We start from the raw sequence: 21,620 nt of genomic DNA on the forward strand, positions 1-21,620 counted from the left end.
TCAACTACTACATGCTGGAGCAGGAGATTAATCATAAAAACAGAACATACATGCTTATGTTAACATAAACTAAGGTGGAAAATAACCATATCTATTGAATTCTTCATCATTGTGTTACACATTCACACCTGTAAGCATCCTCCATCGTGTACCCTTTCAGCACCTCTGTCTGTGTGAAAAATGTCCATCTCCATGGAGAATGCCCAGTCATTATATGGCAAACTGTGGATATTTCTCATTTTATTCTTTTCTTTCCTGTAGTAATTGAATGTGCATCATTAAAATAAGAGCAGGGGAAAAAAGTGCCAAACAGGTGCCCCAGTTACAAAGCCTGATAATTTACAAACATTACCAATCAGGCTTCATCAAGACTTATTAAGATTTGTGCACATGTATTAAGCTTGTTTAAATGGAATCTCAATGATACCATTTTTTTTTTAGTTTTAAAATAGCAACAGAAGCAATTAGTATGCTGAACAGAGTTCTATTTGTCATATACCTAAATTTACTAGTACCTTATTTTGTAAAGTGGTATACTACTTCATTATAAATTCAAAGGTTTGACTTTAAATATTTATACAAGTAAATACACCATTGCACCGAGGTACTGAAGCATGCATCTGCATATGTGGTAGTTTTGTTGTTGTTTATAAGCAGAAAAGAATGGCTTGCTGTTACAGCAATGCAATTCATGGCACAATGATTAATTTTTTAAACTCATGTTTCTGTGATGAAGTCCTGGAAACTGGAGTTTATAGTAGAGCAATTATTGTATGTATTATCACATCAGATAATATTTCACTCCAAAATGCAGAGGTTTTCTTTTCTTTTGAACATTTTTTTCCAGTAATATGTATATTTTGTTTTTATTCTTCATTTTGAGAAAACACTGGTATGGTCCCCTGTTGATTATTTTTATTAATGGAAATATAGATGACTCCAAACAGCAGATAACCAAGAAGTCATTTGGGTGCTTTTTCCCTGCATTTACTTTCTTTAAATTAATTTTTTTATTGATATGTAATAATTATATATCAGGGTACATATGATAATTTAATACAATCACATATTTTGTAAAGATCAAATTAGTGTGACTGGGCTATCCATCACCTTAAATATTTATCTTTTATTAATGCTAGAAACACTTGAATTATTCTCTTCTAGCTATTAAGTATTTTGAAATATACTATAGATTATTGTAAACTATGTCACCCTACTAACCTATCAAACACTAGGTCCTATTTCTTCTATCAAACTGTGTATTTGTACCCATTAAGAATGCAGAAGTATCCAATGGCCCCTGAATTTATTTCTGTTAAAGTTATGAAGGTTTATTGAGGAGAAACCAGGAAATGACCTAGTTGCTTATTCTCTGTTCAGTATTCTTTCCATTCATCCCTTGCTGGGAGTAGCTGACTCTCCCCAAAATTAATGCAAATGTTATTTTCTCATAGACTTGCATTATAAGAGAAATACTGGGGTTTCAAATATTTCTTCATGCAGAAAGAAGTCCAATGTGTTAGAAGTAATCAGGGCTATTTGCCATTAAGATTTTAAAAGAAATCATAATTCCAGCAACTTCCTACTGAACCAATAGTTGACAGTTTTAAAAAAAAAATGCTTTGTAGCTGTCATATGCCAAAATATTAGACATAAAAAAAAACCTTAGTAGATACGAAAAAAACTTAGCAAAGCCACGTACGTTGTAGGAGCATTGCTGTTCTGTTCTTACCAGCACACTCTCTCTTGTCCTCCACTACTCCCCACCCACAGACCTCCCGTGGAGTTCATGCTTGAGGGCCTCATGGCCTTCTAACCTTGGCTCCACTAGATACTATTGCTGTGCCTGTCATTGCAGCTACTTTGATCTCTAAGTTCTTGACCATCATCCCTTTATTAAATGTTTGCATCTTTGGCATAATTATTTGGAGATTTGGCTTGTAGTAGAGTAAGGCAAGTTTATAGTTTAGATAACGTCTGCTTGCCCCTTTATAATAGTTCTGTTGGGGTTTCCTGTTTGTGTAGGTGTGTGTTGGTTGTGTTTGTATAGACTGCACTCCTTCTAGAATATTCCAAAGAAAAGGAATATTCCAGAGGCTGTTCCCTAGGGTTTGAGAAGATGTAGTAGTTGAGCTGGGGCTTTGGAAACAGCCATCAGCATCAGCTCTTTCACTCCTTGCTCTGTTTCTCTATCCCTACTGAGCCTCTGAACCGAGAAGGCAGATGTATTACCTGACAGGGTTGTCTTAAAGTTTAAGTGAAATCATGTGGGTGAACAAAAATAAAAAATAAAAAAATAAAAGAAATCATGTGGGTAAAAAGTCCTAAGCAGATACTAGTTGCTCAATACATATTATCTGCAATATATAATGGTAATATTCATGTGAACATTAATAGTGTTATTGGTCTTATGTGCCAGCCCCCGCAATCATTTACATTTCCAAGCCAGTGATGTCTAGTTATAAGGAACCTCACAAAGCAAACTCAAAGAGTAAAAGAAGCAGGGGAAGTGGGAATGCAGTGTCGTAGAGTCATTCTGTGGCAAGCACCCAGAATAGAGTCTGGACACCTCCAGCCTGTTACTCTGGCAGCTGCTCACCTTCCCTGAGTTGCAAGAGCCAGTTGGGACCAAGACCCACCCAACAATCACAGTGCTGCTGGGATTCCCCAGAGACCACGCTCCCCACAGTACCACTAATTTAGCTTCCGCAAGGAATTGCCACTTGAGAACACAACTGATGATTCCAATCTAGAACTGATGATTTGCTTACCTTATCAAAAAGGAATCTTTAGGAGAGTTTCATGATACATTTGGAACTTCCAGTTAGTCCTGTAAGGACACCTTTAGAGAATAATCCCAAACAGGTGACAAAGTGGCTCCTGGGGACTGATTGGTCAAGGCCCAGACATCTCTGCCTGCGAGTGCCTGTATATGCTCAGTGACCCTCACGTGCTCATGGTGGAAGACATCGCAGGGCACCTGATCACCAGGCGGCTGACGTGCTGCCTCACGCATGTTGATGTGCTGATGCAGCATTTCCCAAAATGTGTTCTGGGCAATGCTCCACCCATAAAATACTTCAACGAATACATATTTTGTGGCCAAACCCTGGGTGATTCTTCTCTGTCCCTCTGCAGTTTGCATAATACACAAGAGCATATTGAAAACTTTTAGAAGACTTTCAGTAAAGGAATTGTTAAAAGTGCAAACCTAGAGCTTCTAATAATTTATCTATTTGAAAATGAAATACTTCCTATTAACAGCCAACAGAATTAATGTTCTGTGGAACATGCTTTGGAAAATATACACCCATATGTGTGGAATGGTTTTTAAAACAATGAGTCTAATGGGGGAACCAGTTTTCTCAATACACTAAAATTATCTTCAACATTTTCCTGTAGTTCCATTTTATGGGAAGCTCTCTTGTCAATGAGATTGTTTTATAATGAGACTTTGGGTTACTTTAGTGTAACTATACCCACATGGTATGATTGAAAACTACTTGTTAAAGCTGTTCCTGGAATTGACCAGAAGGTTACAGTAGTAACTTCCAGCAGTCCAGAAGTGTTCTTCTGTGTGGGGTCCTTGTGTGTGTCTTTATTTGCTTTACAGCCATTTCAGAAGAGATGTAGTAGAGAAACAGGCTGAAGTGAAATCCGGGCAGGCACAGGAAGCTGGGGATGGGAGCTCTAAAGTTATACCATTTTCAGAATGATGAGGGTCCTGGGGATGTTTTACCCGAGAAGGGCACAATATCTCTTTAAATATTTGTGGGGCTGCCGGTACAAGGCAGAACCTTTATCAGCTTAATTATAGAGTGTAGCTCAGTAACAAAAGAACTTTCTAGCTCTTCATTTCAGCAAAACCAGGTTAAGTGTCTTCCAGGTGTGAGATTCTGTGCTGTGTGCTTGAACCATGGTGGGAACTATGTCTTATAGGGGCACAGTGGAAGGAATTCTTGTTTCTGGGACCTCTGACATTGCTTCTAATGCTAAGAGACTGTGATTCTCGCTCTGTGCTAATGGAATCAAATGTGCTAATATTCTCATATCTTTATTTCCCTTTCTCATTTGCTTATCATCTCAAAACATAGTTCTTCTTGGCTGAGGGCTCCTCCTTAAAAGTTTGCCCTCACTTTGAAGGCATCTGCTTTGTTAATCATCATTATGGAGTGTGTGAGTTTTCTATGCTAAGATTTACATAGAAACCCTCACGTACACATACCCCTACACACACAAACAGAGTAAGTATTTCACAGCCTGTATGATCTGTTGTTGTTAACACAATCTACCCCTTTTATTAGTCTAGTTCTCACTAAAGAATCCAGTTAGAAATCAAACATTAATTTTGATATCTATGAATGGGTGGTTTTCTGTATATAATGAGTAGCATATAGTTTGCATGTATATTACACCTTTACTTGTGCTGAATACTGGAATGCCAGGGTCTTCAAAATACCAGATCCCTTCCCTCACTAAGCCCTATCATCTCTAAGCTTCACAACAGTTCTATAGGGGAAATATTAGTAACTCATTACATAATGGTCAAACAGAAACTTAGAAAGGTGGTATCCTGCTCAAGGCCATGTAGCTCATGTGTTGGATCTTAAATTGAACACAAACATCAAGATTTAAGCCCTGAACTTCTTCCATTCCACCACTGCCTCTTTTATTTTATCAGAAAGTCAGCTGAATCAGGGTCAATTAAACATTAACGTATATCATAACAAGAGATGAACTTTGCTAGGATGATTTTGAGAACAATGATGAACAAAGCCATACTTTTCCTTTCTGTTGGGCCAGGCCTGGAGAGGTGGGTAGTTTGCAAAGATTTGCAAGTGTGGATTGTACCAAAAGGTTTGGCCTTTATAAAGTGGAGCAAGCCAGAGCATACTTAGGCTGCTGAGACCATGTTTAGATAGAGTATTCAGGTCAGTGTTTCCCTGAAACACTTAAGCCAGGAGGAAAGTGATGCTTATCTAGATTGTGAAAGAAAGCCTCCCTTTGAACACATATCCCCAAAGTGAAATTCCCCACATTGGCAATTTTATTTGTTTTCACACTAAATTTACCTTTCAGCATTAAGTGAGCTTTAGTTCTAGCAAACGGGGTAGCTTGTGCTAAATATCATAAAAATCCAGCACCTCACACAGTATCTGGCACACAGTGGGCACTTAATTTGTCAAACGAATGAATAAAAATGGGAATATTAAGGAATTTCCTTAAATGCTTGTTGATTCAGGCCAGAATACTATCTCTTTTAGTCATTCACTCCACCAATACTTTTCCCACCCCACGTGCCCATCCTGGCAAAACTAGTCTCCTTAAGCTCCATGTGAAAAGGGCCCTGGGCTTTTATCTCAAGAGGATTAAGCCACTAAGAATGTCCATTCAGCCTCTCATTCTTTTGACACCAATTCTGTTGGTCAAGCTGTGTTGAAAGTGGTTGCCTGACTGTGCCATTCCTCACTGATACTCTTTGGCAAGCTGAAATATTCAAGGTCATACTAAAACATCCATTTAAAATCTTTTCCAGGAGGTCAGCAAAGATGCGGAGGGTGCCACTTGGAGTTCTGGGCAGTGCTTCCCAAAATATTGTTTGAGTTTTATGTCAAATTGGAAAAGGGCTAGAAACATACAGTGGCTAGGTTGTCATTGGGTGACAAGATTTTTCCTGGGGGGAAAAAGCTGCCGTGAGAACTTTGGGCCACCAAAATATAGTGTCATAACACCTCCAGTACTGAGACTTTACTAGGAACATGCTTCACCTGTCCTGTTCTGGAAGTGCTTTCCTGACAAGAATCAGGAAAGACGTGTTACCTGCTGAGCCTGGGACAGGGAACCTCCAACTTGTGCAAAACCAAAGGAACCACCATATGCTGCTGGATTGTCCGTTGCAGTCCATATTGCCCTGCCTTTGTGGCAGGGGCCAGCCTGCTGGGGCTTAACCCATGGGGCCTGCGGCCTGCAGCCTGCTGCTTGCAGTAGCAAAGCATTCCTCCTTATGTTACGGGGGGGTGCGGGGGGGGATTTATTTAATGTGGCCATGAAAGAATAAAAGGCACCTTTCTGAAAAGGGGCTCTTGATTGGATGTTTCTGTGTTCAAGGAAATAAACTCCTAAGTGCTAAGAGGAACTCTCCAGGGGTATATACAGAAGAATCTCATGTGGAGTTTTAAAACATATCCATGCCCCAGCCACACACTTGATCAATTATATCAGAACCTCTGGGAGGGTGGCACCCAGGCATAACTATTTTATAACACATGCAAGTGACTTCTTAGGCTTGAGAACTATAGAGCAGGGGCCTCAAAGCTAAAAGAGCCCTTGTAGATCATGGTGTGTAGCACCTTATTTTATACAGGAAACTCAAATTGAGAGAAAAAAGAGGTCAGCCTTTAGATACTTTAATCAAATTGGGAAGTCAAGGTTGTATTATTTTTCTAGGGCTATTGTAACAAAGTATCACAAAACAACAGAGGTTTATTCTCTCACAGTTCTGGATGCTAGAAGTCTGAAATCAAGGTGTAACCCGGGTTGTGCTTCCTCTGAAGGCTCTGGGGAGAATCCTTCCTTGCCTTTTCCAGCCTCTGGTGGCTCCTGGCTTGTGCTAGCATCACTGCCGTCTCTGCCTCCATCTTCACATTGCCTGCTTTTCTGCGTCTCTGTGTGTACTCTTCTCCTTGTAGGGATACCAGTCACTGGATTTAGGGCCCACGGTAGATGCAGAATGATTTCATCTTGAGACACTTAACTAATGCATCTGCAAAGAACCTATTTCCAAATAGCGGTGGGAGAGGCAGACACAGTAACATTATTCAGCCTACTACAGGGGTGAGCGAGACTTGTTTCATATTTTACATTTTTAGCATCTTATACAGTAATTACTCCTGGTCCTACTATATAGTCCTACTACTACTTGATGATGAAGACATTCTTTCTTTCTTTTTCTTTTTCTTTCTTTTTCTTCTTCTTTTTTTTGAGACAGAGTCTCGCTCTGTCACCCTGGCTAGAGTGCAGTGGCGTTATCATAGCTCACTGCAACCTCAAACTCCTGGGCTCAAGCAATCCTCCTGCCTCTCAGCCTCCCAAGTACCTGAGACACCACCACACTCACCTAATTTTTCTGTTTTTTGTAGAGATGGGGTCTCACTGTTGCTCAGGCTGATCTTGAACTCCTGAGCTCAAGCAATCTTCCTACCTTGGCCTCCCGTAGTGCTAGGATTACAGGTGTGAGCCACTGTGTCTGGACTAAGACATTATTCCTGATTCCTCTAATTATATAAATAATTGAGTTAAAATTGCTAAAAATACTGTTTTAAAAAACTAATTATACCAATAAGATACAGCTTCTGATCAAGATTGCTTAAGCTTTGAAAAGTCAAAGTTTCCATGAGTTTGAGAATTGAAAATTTACCTCCCAAGATTGAGCACTGTTAAGTGACAAGCATTGTGGTTATAAATTTATGTAGGAAGTAATACCAGCAAACTGTTTCATTTCATTTTGGAAACATTTGTTAAAGGTCATTTACAAGCCTAGTATTTATTTTCAGCTTTCATTGTTGAGCTGCCCCCCACAGAAATGAAGACTATAATGTAAATCCCTATTTTCTTAAGCAGTCCCAGGTGGCTCCTGTCTCTTCTTATGCGTCAGCCCTCTTCCTGAGATTGCAGAGAGCAACCTTGACCGTGGATTTACAGGCCTACGTCTACTGGTAGGGTGGAGTTTATTGCAGAAAGTCTGAACATGAAAAGAGATTCTGGTTACGCATCCAAACTTGTATATCTCATATTTGCATAGACTTACTGCCTCTTTATAGATGACTTTTTTGTATTTTCAGAATTGCGAAAGCACCCACATCTTATTTTCTCATTTTTATTTAAGCAGATTATTGGGCAAATGATTTCTGGATTTTCAGTGATAATATATATCTTATCAATTAATTTAAGAAATACACCTCACAATTTTTATTTTCTTTTTCAAAAATGAGTTTGCAATGTCAGCAACACATCTAGTATAATGTGAAAAAAACTCCAATGGCTGTTGAGATACATGAAAAGTAATGGTGCTGGGAAACTCAGTGGACAGAAAATATTTTTCAAATTCATTTTTAAAATTTCTGCACACTTCATATAGGAATAGTAATTATCCTTCCTTACTGGAAGATGCCCAGTTCTTTGTCGGTTCAAGGTCGGTTTCTCCTAGCTATAGTGATAGTATTGTTTGCATCTCCCTTTGTGTCTCCTTTTCTGGGCCCAACTCTTCTTTTCATTAAAGATTTCTGCAAAAGCAATGGGCAGATTCCCTGCCTCTGAGACACCCCTTAGAGGCTGGTGAACCACGTGTTTATCTGGCTCTTGTAATGGGTTGTTAAAAGCACTTGTTCATCAGATATTTTCTTTTTCTTTTTATTTGTAGATTTAGAAGTATTATAGCAGGTGTACATTTGCATATAAAAGAGAATAAAAGATAAGAAGTTGAGGCTTTTTCATTCTCCTCTCTTCAGCATCATCTCTCTCCTACCTCCCTTTATTCAGCATGTTTTCACTTTCTTTTTCTAGCTGTTTCTATTTTCTAGGCAGAAAATAAATGCATATCAAAAAGAAAAAAAACAGTCTCAATGATCCTTTAGCACTTTGCAGGAAGATAGATGATTGGGTTCAGGCAGCTTATGTAACAAAGTAGAGAAAAGTATATTTATCTCATTACATCATCAGTCTGGAATTAATAGGCAGGATAGATTTTAACCTCCTGGAGCTGGATACTGCATGGGATGGAACCCCTTGCCTTGTTTTATGTTTTAAACTGCAATATTTTCTGCTTTTTAAACTAAATCTTGACACAGGTTTGAGTATATAATAGATGCTTGACTGAGAAATTCAGAACTGAAAGCTTCAGCGTGCATGTGTATTTGTTTCTGTGTATACCAGAACATTCCAGCTGAAAATTATTCTTTAGAAATGTTTGTTTTATCTATTGGTTTTCACTACTCAGTATTTTCTGAGAGTTTAACTTTACCAATGGGAGGAAATGTTTCCCCGAGTATTAAGTCAGGCTATTAATAGAAAGCGAAGCCTTAACTGACCACCCAGTTCTCAAATTTCCAGACTTAGAGTTTACTTGCAGTTGAGAAAAGTAAATTCTTTTCCACTTGGAAATATGTGAACCTTGTTCCTTCCTCATTTATAGCAGGCTAACTTGAACTTCTAGATTTGTTACTTTTGTTCCTTTGTTTGTTCATTCTTAATAACCTTGAATTTGCAAGGCAGCACAGTGTAGCTTTTAACCCCTTGATTCTTCACTGTCTTCTTTCCAAAAAACTTGAGCTTGAGTTGCCACAAACATCATGTCCGTAATTTTACCCTTTTGCTTCATGAAATTGGCATCCTGGTCAAGTCTTCTAGGCTGTTTCAGGAGGATGCCTAAATTGTTTGAGAACTCCTAGCAAAAAGTACTCTCTTGTCTCTAAAGAGTCTGAAACCTGGTCCATTTGATGATACAGACAGCTACTTAACAATCTTCATATAGCTGTTGTAGCCTCCATGGATAACATGTTCCAGGGTTTCAAGCTTTTCAAAAAGAAATCTTTTCCTAACATCTAGCTTATATCCTTTGGCTGCAGGTTTTCCCTATGTGTTCTTGTACCACTTTCAGGGAACACAAAAAATTGCTCACCTACTGTCTAGTTTCAAGGTTACAGATATGTTCTGTTTGGCCTGTGCAGTGTTTTATTTAAAGAAGAAGAAAGAAAGAAAAGGCAGAAGTCTTGCAAGAGCAGGCCCACTTTCCCATATGGTAGCAATTGGCTGTAGCGAAGGAACAGCTGTCCCCTATGGACAGGGCATGTGCTTTCTAGCTTGCCACAGAGCTGGCCACAGTTCCCACTGGTGAGAGTCACTTATTTGTGGTACCTACTTGGCCCCAGAGGCATCTGCATTCACAATCCCCACCTTGTCCAGTCAATGTGCAGTGTCTGTGTCCTTGAACCCACCTTCCTTTCTCCAGCCTTGTTTCTATGCAGGCTGTATATCCTTCAACCTCCCCTAGGTTTTTTTAACCATACCTTATTAATTTTGTTTTTCCTATCAGGATCATCTCCCAGTCCTTCATATGTTGTTCCGTGCTGCAGTTCTGACTAAAGTAAGGGGTGATACATGCCCTGGGGAGAACAACTCCAGTTCTGCTGCATGTGATCCTCAGTACAGTCATCCTGCTGTCAGATGGCAGCAGTGCTGGCAGCGCCACCCTCTCTGGCTGGTTCAATGTCTCTGGTCCTGCCTCAGTTAGTGTCTGTTCTCCAAGTGAATGCACTTAATCCTTGTACCCGTTGAACTTCACTTTGCCCTTAAACCATTGAAGGAGGCATGCACTGAGGTTGGGGGTAGGCAATGTGCCCAGCAGTCCTCAGCCTGATTTTGCCAGCCCTTCATTACTGAAAGGCCAGGGCAGCTGATTCCCAGATAAAAATTGCCCAGTGGGCTTCAGTGACTCTGCTTGGAGAAGGGCTTCAGAGGTTTAAGGATGAAACACCAGTGAGGAGCATGGTTGGAAAGGGCTTGGGCTCTGGTTGAGTGGAGCAGAAGAGTGAGCCGTCTCCAAGACTGTTGACCAGCTGACAAGCAGACTCGGAGTCTTGAAGGGAAAGCCCAATTATAGAGCCCACATTCATCGAGAAGGAAAGGAAGGAGACCAGTGTGCAGAACGTGGAAAGGGCTTATCGTTTTCAGAGTATTAAAATGGTCCCTTGTTGCTAAAAGTGAATTCACTTCACATTGGTAATTTCCTCCCTTGCTAGTAGACTCAGACCAGCAATAATATCAGTAGTGTCTTGTATTTGGGCAGAATGCTTAATCCCCACAAATCTAAAATTACCTCAGGACTACTAGCTCGATGTTTCTCACAGAAATCCTCTCTTGAACATCAATGACACATGTTCTCCTAGTTTCTGAGAAGCAGGAGAGCCATCTCACTGGAGCTAAATGATTTTCCGTAAGATAATTGACAAGAGGACCTGCGAACACAGCTCCAGCCTCCAGCAGTCGGGAGCCTTTGTTTAACCAAGAAGCTGCTCCTTTTGTTTCTTTTTCAGTTTCTGTCTTTGCTATCTTTTCGTTGGCCAAATAAGTTTCGTGAAGATCTGGGCTTGTATCCTAAAAGCTGAAAAACTTTTTGGTTGATTTTTATTTATTTATTTTATTTTATTTTTTTTGAGGCAGAGTCTCACTCTGTTACCTGGACGAGTGCTATGGCATAAGCCTAGCTCACAGCAACCTCAAACTCCTGGGCTCAAACCATCCTCCTGCCTCAGTCTCTTGAGTGGCTGGGACTACAAGCATGCACCACCACTCCTGACTAATTTTTCTATTTTTAGTAAAGATGGAGTCTCACTCTTGCTCACGCTGGTCTTGAATTCCTGAGCTCAAGCAATCCTCCCGCCTCGGCCTCCCAGAGTGTTAGGATTACAGGTGTGAGCCACCGTGCCTGGTCTGGGTGATTTTTATATAATAAAAGCACGGCATTTTCACCTTTTTGATAGTGATTCTTTATAGTTCAGACACTGTCTTTGATTTTATTAATATCTTCCTTCTCCCAAAATTACCTTACAGCACACGTGAAGGAACACAGTCGTTAGGATTAGCTGGAGGGTGTTACAACGCCATCCTGTTGGAGCCATCCTGGGACGATGGGACCAACCTCACCAGGAAACACTTTCTACCCCAGATCATACTCATACACACACATACCTGCACATTACAGGAAACAGTACTTTCCCTTCTGCATGCACTGCATCCAGTGTTTATTACATTTTTCAAAATACTAGTTCCAGCATCCCAAACTGATTTCACAATCCAACAGTGTTAAAAAGGATTGCCTTAGAATTTATTATCTTCCGAGTTAAGAATCTCTGATCTGTACATATTTTAGTTATATAGTACTTAATATTCTAAAGTATGATGCTCATTTTAAATACTCATTTTTATCTTGATTGGTTTTCAGAAGGGCAAGATATATTTTTATTCTTCAGTGTGATGGTAGTTTTAAACCAGTAATAAGGGGCTCATGGTTAAGTTCTTAAACTGAGCCAACAAAAGCAGGAATGTAGCTGATTGCCAGTGCCAATTGCTGGCACTGACAGCAGGAATCCTTTTGTGGCCACATTGAAGATGGGGACATGGATGCTGTTTTGTTATGTCTATGCTAAAACTCTAATTTTCTGTCTGCCATTTTATCCAGGTGCCCTCCCTCAAGACTTAAAGTGATGAGGAAGGTTGTGTCAGTTGGGTTCTTTATGTAGATTTTGTTTGCTGTTTTTCCCAACAGTCTTCCCCAATTTAGCATACAGCAAATGCTGTTAGAAGCCCTGCGTGGCCGAGGGCAGCCTGTGAACACAGGCCAGGTCCAGGCTGCTGCTGCTCCCTGAAAATCCACTCTCTCCTCCCCCATAGCAAGCCTTGGTGAGATTTCCTCAGCTGTGGGACTCTGAGCTCATCCTGCTACCCCTGCCCTTCCTGACCTCCCCATACCCCCAGCCCTCTCCCAGGGCCCCCACACTTGAGTGGGAGAGCCCGAGAGCCAGGTCAGGAAGCACCTGAGGGACCTGACCGCCTAGGAAGTTAGTGCTGTCTCTTCTGGTTCATTCCTGTAGCTGCTTCTGTAAGGCCCAGAGGGAAGAGAAACTATTTTACTATGATGTTAAACCTATCCACAGACACTCTCAAAATAATGACTGGAATTCAGCCACTTCAAATAAACTCATACAACTTGTCTTTCAGTCTGAAACGTGGGTTCAGCTAAATTATATTTTGTTTGTTTTCAGAATTTCAAAAAAATAATTTGCATGCATTTGAAAAGAGTTAATCTCAGAATTTAAGCAACTTTGCTCTGGGCCATAGAAAATTCAGTATTTCTGTGCTTTGTTTTTTAATCTATAGAGACAAAAGCCTACCAGTTGCTGAAGAAGTCTACCATTCAGGATAATACAAATGTAACTGAAGACAAATTTCAAAAGGCCAGTGCTTCTGTATCACAATTGTCAGGTGAGCAAGGGCAGAGTCACACTCAAAGCCAGTGTCCAGGGGCCAAGGGCAGCAACCAGTGCTGTGTTCAGGGAAGGGGAGTCATTCATTCCTTGAAGGTTTCTGGAGTTTGCTTTGTAACAAGCTGTCACCAGGTCAGAATAAGTGAGTACTTTCTCATCCTTAGCGAATGGACGTTTGGAAGAGCCCTTTATCCTGGGTACATGCTGCCCCAGCATGGCGATGGCCCTTACAGGCCCTTGGATTCTGTCTGACATGTCATGAAAGTAGCTTGTCACTAACCACCACAGGAGGTGCCCCAAATTCCCTCTCTTCCCCAGTCTGCCAGCCGCTTAATCATCTAAAGGGCAGTGTTGTGCTGGGCTGCCTTCCCTCACCAGAATGCTGGGAGATTTTGGGTTATTTTAATGAAAAGACTATAAATCCCAGGAAAGCTACATTTTAAGCTTAATTATAGTTCCTTCAATTTAGAGTTTTGTTTTAATTGAAATTTTCTTTGTTTTTTTAATACTATCTTGTGCATTTATTATTTTCTGTGGTTTTCCCTTCTTATACCATTTTTTAAACTGTAAGTCACCTCAACTCCCTTTGTGAAAGTAAAATGGATTAATATAGAAGGAAATACACATTAATGGCTTTCTTATTTTTACATAACCACCATACCATAATTTTACCTATCAGAATGAACAGTGATTTTTAAATATATAATTCTCAGTCCATATTCAGATTTCCCAATTGCCTCAAAGATATCTTCTTCAGACAGACATTTTCTAGGGACATACTTATGGTGCATCAGACTTAGCTGTCTCTGTTTGGAGAGCTATTTTCTAGATAAAATTAGTAGTAGGGTCGGTTGCTGCAAAATTCAGTTATTCTGATTGTTTTGAGGGATTTGGTGAATTACTGCACGTTAAATGTACAGCAGTGCCTGGCAGCAAAAAGCCCCTGGGAAGAGCCAGCCATGGTGGTAGTAGTGGTTACTTGAACTTTGCAAACATAAGACATTGTAGTTTATTGGGGAATAAAACAGAGTGTCCTGATGGAAGGCATCATCACTTTGGATAGATATAACTTGCAAACTCTTAACTATTTGGTTTTTATCACCTTCTTCACATTTGAGTCACAGAATTAGAATCCAGAGGGATCTTAGAAGGTATTTATCCCGCCCTGTCCTTTTACACATGAGGCCCCAGGGGACTGATGCCTTCCTCGGAATATGATAGCTGGTTAGCAGACACATGTAGTTTGGAAGGCAACTCTACAAATCTGTTTTTGGTAAGTATATTTTGGATAGTTAATTGGACAAGTGCAAAGGATGAGTAAATTTGACATAAGTTGTAGTCCCTTGGATGTGTATAAAAAATTATGGAACTATTAATATACTAATAACTAATGCATTTTTATTAATTTACTTGTAAGGGAAATGACACCCATGGGTTGTATAGTCAAGCACCCCTAGATTCAATTACTTGACTCCATATGCAAAATTACACTGTGTGCTTTGTAAGATTCCAGGTTTCCTGGCATTAGAATCATGGAAGTGCTTCTGCTGGTGTTTGCTGTGATTATAGTTAGATACTGCCTCTAGGATTCATTTTATCTTTGGCGCTGTGTTGCCTTTTCATCCCTATTCTCTCTCTGATCCTGGGGACTTCTTGGAGCTCCAAAGAGAAGCAGAAAGTGGGTTGGGAGAGCAGAGGGAAACTTCACAGCGTTGTTACCGGTAATGGTGGGGATGTGCACTCAACTCAGCGAGCCACCCCCAAACCTAACTAGCAAAGAAGTAGTGCATGTTTCAGTTACTTTCAGAGTGAGCTATTTAGGTCTCTGTCTCTAGACCTGTCACTTTAAGGAAAGCCACTTAAACCCTGAACCATAGTTTTCAAGTTGTAAAAGACCATGTCCTGTTAAGCATGTGGAAACCCTCTTGGGGCTGAATGTAGATACATTGTTAAGAGACTCACTTTGCTGCAGAGGTTACATTCAGGCAGGCAGGTTACAGGTTAGAGAGTCAGTGGATGCCTTTTGCAAAGATGCCCATGCACGATCTGTGATCCCCGGTGACTGACAGTTGAGAAGCACACCTATAGCAGAAACATCCAAGACTGAGAACTCCCAGGAGGCAGAGATCAGGGATTCAGGGATTCCCCTGCAGGTGGGCGCATTGTGGGGATAGGCCAGTTCCAGGAAAGAGGTGGATTGTGCATCCTTCTCATCCTTTGTAGGCTGGTTAAAGAGTGGCCGTGATGGTTTTCGATGGACATTCATTGTCCTCTGTGGGATGAAAAATAGAGGATTTGGAAGAGAGGCTTAAGGGTGGGTAGGGTGTATAACTGTCATCCAGGGTGTCAGGTATTTCTGAGACCTGGCTTGTTGCTGATGCATCATAACAATGAGAATTATCCAGTGCTTTGTGCCATAATGGAGACTCATGTGTTTACATGTGTATCTTGGGATTTAAAATTGAGCTCTTTGGGTGATTTTATTTTTTATTTTTTGGGGCTTCTGTTTGAGTATCACAGGAACACTGCCGCCCCCTCACACACACAGACACACACACATTCCTTTCAGTATTCTACCAGCATTTTGCCCCTTGCCTCAGAAGCTCCCTTGCCTTCTGGGGCTTGAACAGCATCTTCCTCTGTTGGCATTTGTTTCACCAAAGTTATTGTGAGGCTGCTTCTTCATTCGTTTCCTTGTTGCATGGCAGCTAACACACACTCTCCGTGTTTGTGCTCATTACAGGTTTGAATTTTGGCAGCGGTACACTCAAGACAAAGACAACTGACAAAATCACTTCGGAAGCTAGTTTTTTATCTAGGGAAGGAAGTCCTTTGTCAAGGTAAAGTCATGAAAGCCTTTCTGAATAGCAGCAACAAGATGAGAAATGTCACTACATGATGAATAAACTCTGGCTGCATATTATTTTGTTTTGTGACTTGGAGGGTTATGGTTTGGGTTTTTGTTTATCTAAAATAACAGTTGAAACTTTAGTCTACCTTTGAAAATATTTGCACCAGAGCCAAGTATTGTTTTGCAGCTGTTGTTTCCTTGGTTTAAGACTCAATTGACACCTCAGTGAACCACAAATTAGCGTCTACAGCTGCTCTCAGTAGGACTGCTTAGAGACCACACAATGGAGGTTGTCAGAAAAAGGGCAGAGAGAAAACATAAGGCCTTAAAAGAAATAAAGTGGCATGTTTCTTCTTTCTGAGATGGCTGATATATAAACAAGCAATTGCTGGGTATTCATTTTTATATTCCGCTTTTTTACCAAGTATTTAGGCTAGATTTATTCTTACCTTTTCTGATACTTTATTTTCCATAAAGAACATATTTTATCTTTTCACATTTGTTAAACTAACACTTCTTGTAAGTTGCTTTAGCAATGGTAAGTGTGTTGAATTTGTCATCAACATAAAATACTAATCATGCAGTGGCTTCAAGTCACTTAGAAAGAATTTATAGATGGGAGTATAAGCAATCATCTGATGAAATATCTACCCTTTGGCTTTGGGCTAAATATCATTTAAAACAGTATAGCAAGTTTCTTTTGATAATTGCATTGCTCATTAAAAGGTGTCCTTTAGATGATTGCATTACATGTGAATTAACTATTTACCCCAGTGAAATTTTGAAAGAGGAACTTTGCACTTCTAATGTAACACATAATATCCCATAAGATAAAATAATTTGATCCCAAACTGTAGTATTTTTAAAATGAAAAAAATTCTATTGTCATTTATATTTTGTAAAAACATTACAGGACCCGGAATATATTAAACTGAGATTGATTTTCTAAAATTCTTGCTTTTAGAAACTTGAAAAGTTCAATTTTAGGGAAATATTTAATTATCAAAAACTATTATCTTTAATACCTGGGTTTTCATCCATATTTTTTAAGAAAGTGGGAGATAAGTAGGACAGGAAGAGTGGTAAAGTATTATATTTTTATGATTATATTATAAATTCAAGTTCTAGGTCCACTAAAAGAAATTTTAAAAGACAAATTCTACGGATAGTTTTTCAGAGTTTAATGTTACCGTCTGGCTCAATAATACATCCTTTTAGTTTTTAAAGATTGTTAGAAGTATTTGTCTCCATTATATTTTAGAGGCACTAAGAAACCCAATTCTTCTTAAACTTTCTTCGTGTATATTCTTTGGGCAATTTTTAAATGCATTCAGAAAGCAATTGGATTTTGTAGAACATTTCTCAGCCTGGTAATTTCACATTTTGTGAAAATATTTCTGTATTTCACTAAAGATTTATGTTTCACTAAACTTTTTTCCCCTTCAAAATTGAAAGAGAGGCCTTTTGTTATTGCTGTTGTTTCTGCATAAAATTAATTTCCTAATAAATTACAAGTAATCTCATCACCCCCTTTAAAAAGAAAAACACCACCACAAAGAGTCTTCGAGGAACCCTTAGTTCTAGACACTTGATAATAATCCAGTGATGTAAAGGTCTGAGCGTCGAGTGCGTGGGTTTGGCGCACTGTTTGTCACGGTTTGGTTCTTGTGCTGGGTTTGGTGTTGTTAATATGCCACCCTGGGCTTTGGAGAGCTCCGGTTTTGCTATTTGTGCCTGGATTCACTGAAATTTCTTAGAGGCTTACATTTAAGGATCCCACTTACTGCAGTCACTCCTTGTGCTTTATTGCTTTTACAAGTGGTCTCGAAACCCAGTACTTGAGAATAAACATAACAGTGCAGTGCTGCTGTAGCACTTTTAAAAATTCTTCTTTGCTCTATTTTGTCAGTGAGCTGATGAGCAACCTCAAAAAAAAAAAAAAAAAAAAAAGACCCACTGGACCTTAAAAAAAAAAAAAAAAAAAGGCTTCCTCTGATGTCCTAGAGACAATAATTATGATGTGCTAGTTAAGCCCAAACTACAGCTGAGGGATTTTACTTTAAAGCAGCGGCTTGGGTGCAAAAATGCATTTATAGCTCTTTGTCTGCACCTCATTATGTGTGGGCCTGATTCATTAAGTAATTGGTTTGCAGTTGTTTACATGAGTATTAAGGCCTTCTTTTCAGCCGCCTTTGAGAGATACATTGTGCAAATGTTGCCTGTGATGAATGCAGAATGAGGGCCAGAGGGTCCGTCCTATTGGCTAAACAGTGCACTCCTGTTGAAAAGCCAGAGAAAGGGATTGGGTGCTGCTTTGCATAGCAATGACTTTCTTAATAAGCGTTACAGATTAATACACACAAGCTATAAAAGATGCAAAGAGATACTCTTAGCACATTTATACATGCTCATTTCATGGTGATGGTGGTGGGGTCTGGGTGCTTTCATATTCTGTTTTTCAGAGCAGCAGCTTCAGTGCATGAGCCGTAATAGAATCCGATGTTTATTGTATTATAAATCACGGGCAAGTAGGCAGATCGGCAACAGTTTATTATTAAAGATTCTTTCAGTGTAAATCTTTTTCTACCATTGTATTTGCTTCAGCAAAATCATTTTGTGGTTGAGTGGGGATGAAAGGCATAATGTACGAAGGAATGAGTCCTAATAGGAAGCCGTTCTCCGAGTAAAGACCACTTGTTCCCTTTTGTTCAGGGGTGCATGCCAGAGCTTCCTCTCCTCTGCAGACATTGTCTTGCTTTACCTTCCCTAGGAAGCGGTTTTCACTCTCCCGGATCCATTTATTCAATGGAGAGTATATTTTAACAGCCTGCCTTGTAACTTAAGCTTACTGGTTCCTGCCTTGTAAATTCAGTTTACTGGTTGGATCGAGATAATGTTTAACCAAAAGAAAAGGGTATGTGTTTGCAACATAATTGCCTGGGGTAAAAGTAGCATAAGTCACCCAACCACTGCACCCTGGCAGGGCCACTGTGGGTGGCATTCCATGCCAGCCCTGCAGTGACATGAGCAGCCAGCGGAGGGCGCCAGCCTGCAGCTGAGTCTCTAATGGGGGCCATGGCATTGTCTCTTCCTGCCTGATCACTGTGCCATTTTCCCTGGGGTAACATAAAGATCACAAGGAACCAATAGTCCAGTGAAATAAAAATGAGTTTTTCCTGGAACTCCTTTTAGGTTCTCAAATAAAAGTACCCTTCTTTGTCATTGGCTTGGCAAAACTACATTCTCCTTAAATTCTACTGAATTAGCAGCTTCCTAAATATTCAATATTTCTTATCATAAGCCCACATACTTTGTTTTTTCTGCACAGAGCACATAAGAACAATCACTTGCTTGATTATTTGAAGGGACAAAGTTAAGTTGACCCCAAGCAGCTAAAAATGGTATCTGTTGTAGGACCCCTGATTAACCATCAGGGGGCGCTCAGACTTTGTCAAATTAAAAGCGTTTCAGCCCGGTGGGCCTTTAAAACTTAATATTTACAGAGATTTGTTGGCACAGTCATTGGGAGCTTTTTCTTTCTGGCTTTTTTTTTTTCCTTCTATTTTTCAGAAACATGTCTGTTTTGAGGAAAATTCCGGCTGATGATGCTACTTGAGAAATTTTAAGACTGATTTCAGCTAGCAGTCAAAATCATTAAAAATTTTAGAATTCACAATCTAGAGACCATGTCTTTTCATAAAAGTAGTTATTTTCAGCCTTATAATAAGACCTTAGAACTGGAAGAACACTTCTCGCTGGGAGCCATTCCTCATTATCCTAGACACCATAGACTGCTCTTGGCAGGGCCCTCAGAGTCTCACTGCCAAACTCCACAGACATCGCCTCAAAGTCACAATAACTTGGGTATGTTTGGTAATGGGCTGTGGATAATTTTCTTTAAAAAAAAAACTGATATTGACCATGAAGTTGAAAGTCAGTGTGTTACAAATATTAGGACATCACCCACTCTGTTCTCCAAATTCCTCCCCACTTAGGGCCAGGAATGAGTATCCAATACCTACCTCTGCTGCTACAAATCTCTCAAGGGGCCCTGCTTGCCAGCATCCCCTTAAGCATGGCTGGCCTGCCCACCCTTGCCAGCCGGCTCCCCCATGCCTTCCTGCTCGTGAACAATTGTTTTTGTTGCATTTATTTTTTATTTGTATCTATTCATGGGGTACAGTGCAATTTTGCTATATCATGAACATTCTTAACAGCACTAGGCTGTGTGTCACACCCTCATAACAACATACTATTTCATGTCCCTGGCTTTATTCCTGCTCTTTTGCTGGAATGCCCTGCTCCACTCTTTCACTTGGTTGATACCTTTTATTTATTTTATTTTATTTCTTTTTGAGACAAGGCCTTGCTCTGTCACCCAGGCCAAAGTGCAGTGGTGCAGTCAGAGCTAACTGTAACATCAAACTCTTGGGCTAAAGTAATCCTCCCATCTCAGCCTCCCAAGTGGCTAGGACCACAGGCACACACCACCATGCCTGGCTAATTATTTTTATTTTGTAGAGACAGGATCTTGCTATATTTCCCAGGCTGGTCTCAAACTCCTGGCCTAAAGTGATCCTCTCACAGTGCTGGGATTACAGGTGTGAGCCACCACACCTGGCCGGTTGATGCCTTTTAGATGTTTCAAGGCTTAGCTCACCCTTCTGAAAGTTTCCTAAGCAGAGGTCCTGGCTGTACAGGATACGAGCACCATGTCCCGTGGCTCCCATAGCTATTTCTGTTATCACCTGTAGTGCAGGGGTGGGACCCGCTTGCTGGTAACTGCACTCCACCCAGTGTGAGTGCCTCATTGGGTCGGGCAGTTTCTTAATCACCGGTGCTAGATAACCGTGGAACTTTCTGAGTGCATGAACATCAATATATATAGCTCCACTGCTCACACCAGTGTTGCTCTTTATAAAAGTCAGTTGCACAAGCGCCCTCACCACTGTGTGGCATCACGTACTTGAGCTGCACGAGTGTGTGTATGTGTGTGTGTTGACTCACAGTTTCAAGGGGACTCTGGCAGTCAACTCTGATTGTGACCTCTCTGCTCATGGACTCTGTGTTTACAGTTTCAAGAGGCAGAACCTGGGTGCACATACTTACAGAGAGCCTTATTGGGGTCCTTTCCTGATGGCTGTCTTATCTGCTGATGGGAAGAATGTCTGGCTTATGGCCCTGACCCTGACAAGGGCATGGTGGTTCTTGGTACATTTCGGGGGGCCTGGAACATCCAGTTTCGCTGCCATCAATTCTCAGCCAACCCCTCAGTTGCCCTTTTTGGCCTGTGTCACAGTTACTGTTTTGGTGTCTGTCTCCCCCACTAGGACGTGAGCGCCGCAAGGACAGAGATTGAGTTCTTTCTTGTTCTCTGCCACAGTCCTAGCACAGAGCCTGATGCATGGTGTCACTGTTAATTTATTATTGTATTTGCTGAGAGGATGGCTGACTGTGCAGAGGAAAAGCGGGCTCCTTGCTTTGCTGCACGGGCATCTCATGTTGGCAGTTTTTTACAACATGCAAGTTATGGCCCTTGGGCCAAGCTCAGACCACTGCCTGGGTCTGCACAGCCTGCAAGCTAAGAGTGGTTTTTACATTTTTAAATGATTGGAGAAAAAAGTCAAAGAAGAATAATGTTTCATGACACCTGAAAGTTATCTGAAATTCAAATTTCAGTGTCTATTAATGAAGTTTAATTGAAATACAGCCACGTACATTAGTTTACA

The 21,620-nt window shown here is 40.4% G+C and overlaps 1 protein-coding gene across 4 annotated transcripts in view; it reads left to right on the forward strand.

Moving 5' to 3' along the window:
- Positions 1-21,620, forward strand: part of KIZ (kizuna centrosomal protein) — a 109,789-nt gene that overhangs the window by 81,770 nt on the left and 6,399 nt on the right. For all 4 annotated transcript variants that reach the window (XM_069495542.1, XM_069495546.1, XM_069495544.1 and 1 more), the window contains 2 exons: positions 12,934-13,038; positions 15,784-15,880. In XM_069495542.1, coding sequence (XP_069351643.1) covers positions 12,934-13,038; positions 15,784-15,880 — 202 coding nt within the window. The remainder of the gene's footprint in view (positions 1-12,933; positions 13,039-15,783; positions 15,881-21,620) is intronic.

Source organism: Eulemur rufifrons, chromosome 20, assembly GCF_041146395.1.
Source record: "Eulemur rufifrons isolate Redbay chromosome 20, OSU_ERuf_1, whole genome shotgun sequence".
Lineage (NCBI taxonomy): Eukaryota > Metazoa > Chordata > Mammalia > Primates > Lemuridae > Eulemur > Eulemur rufifrons.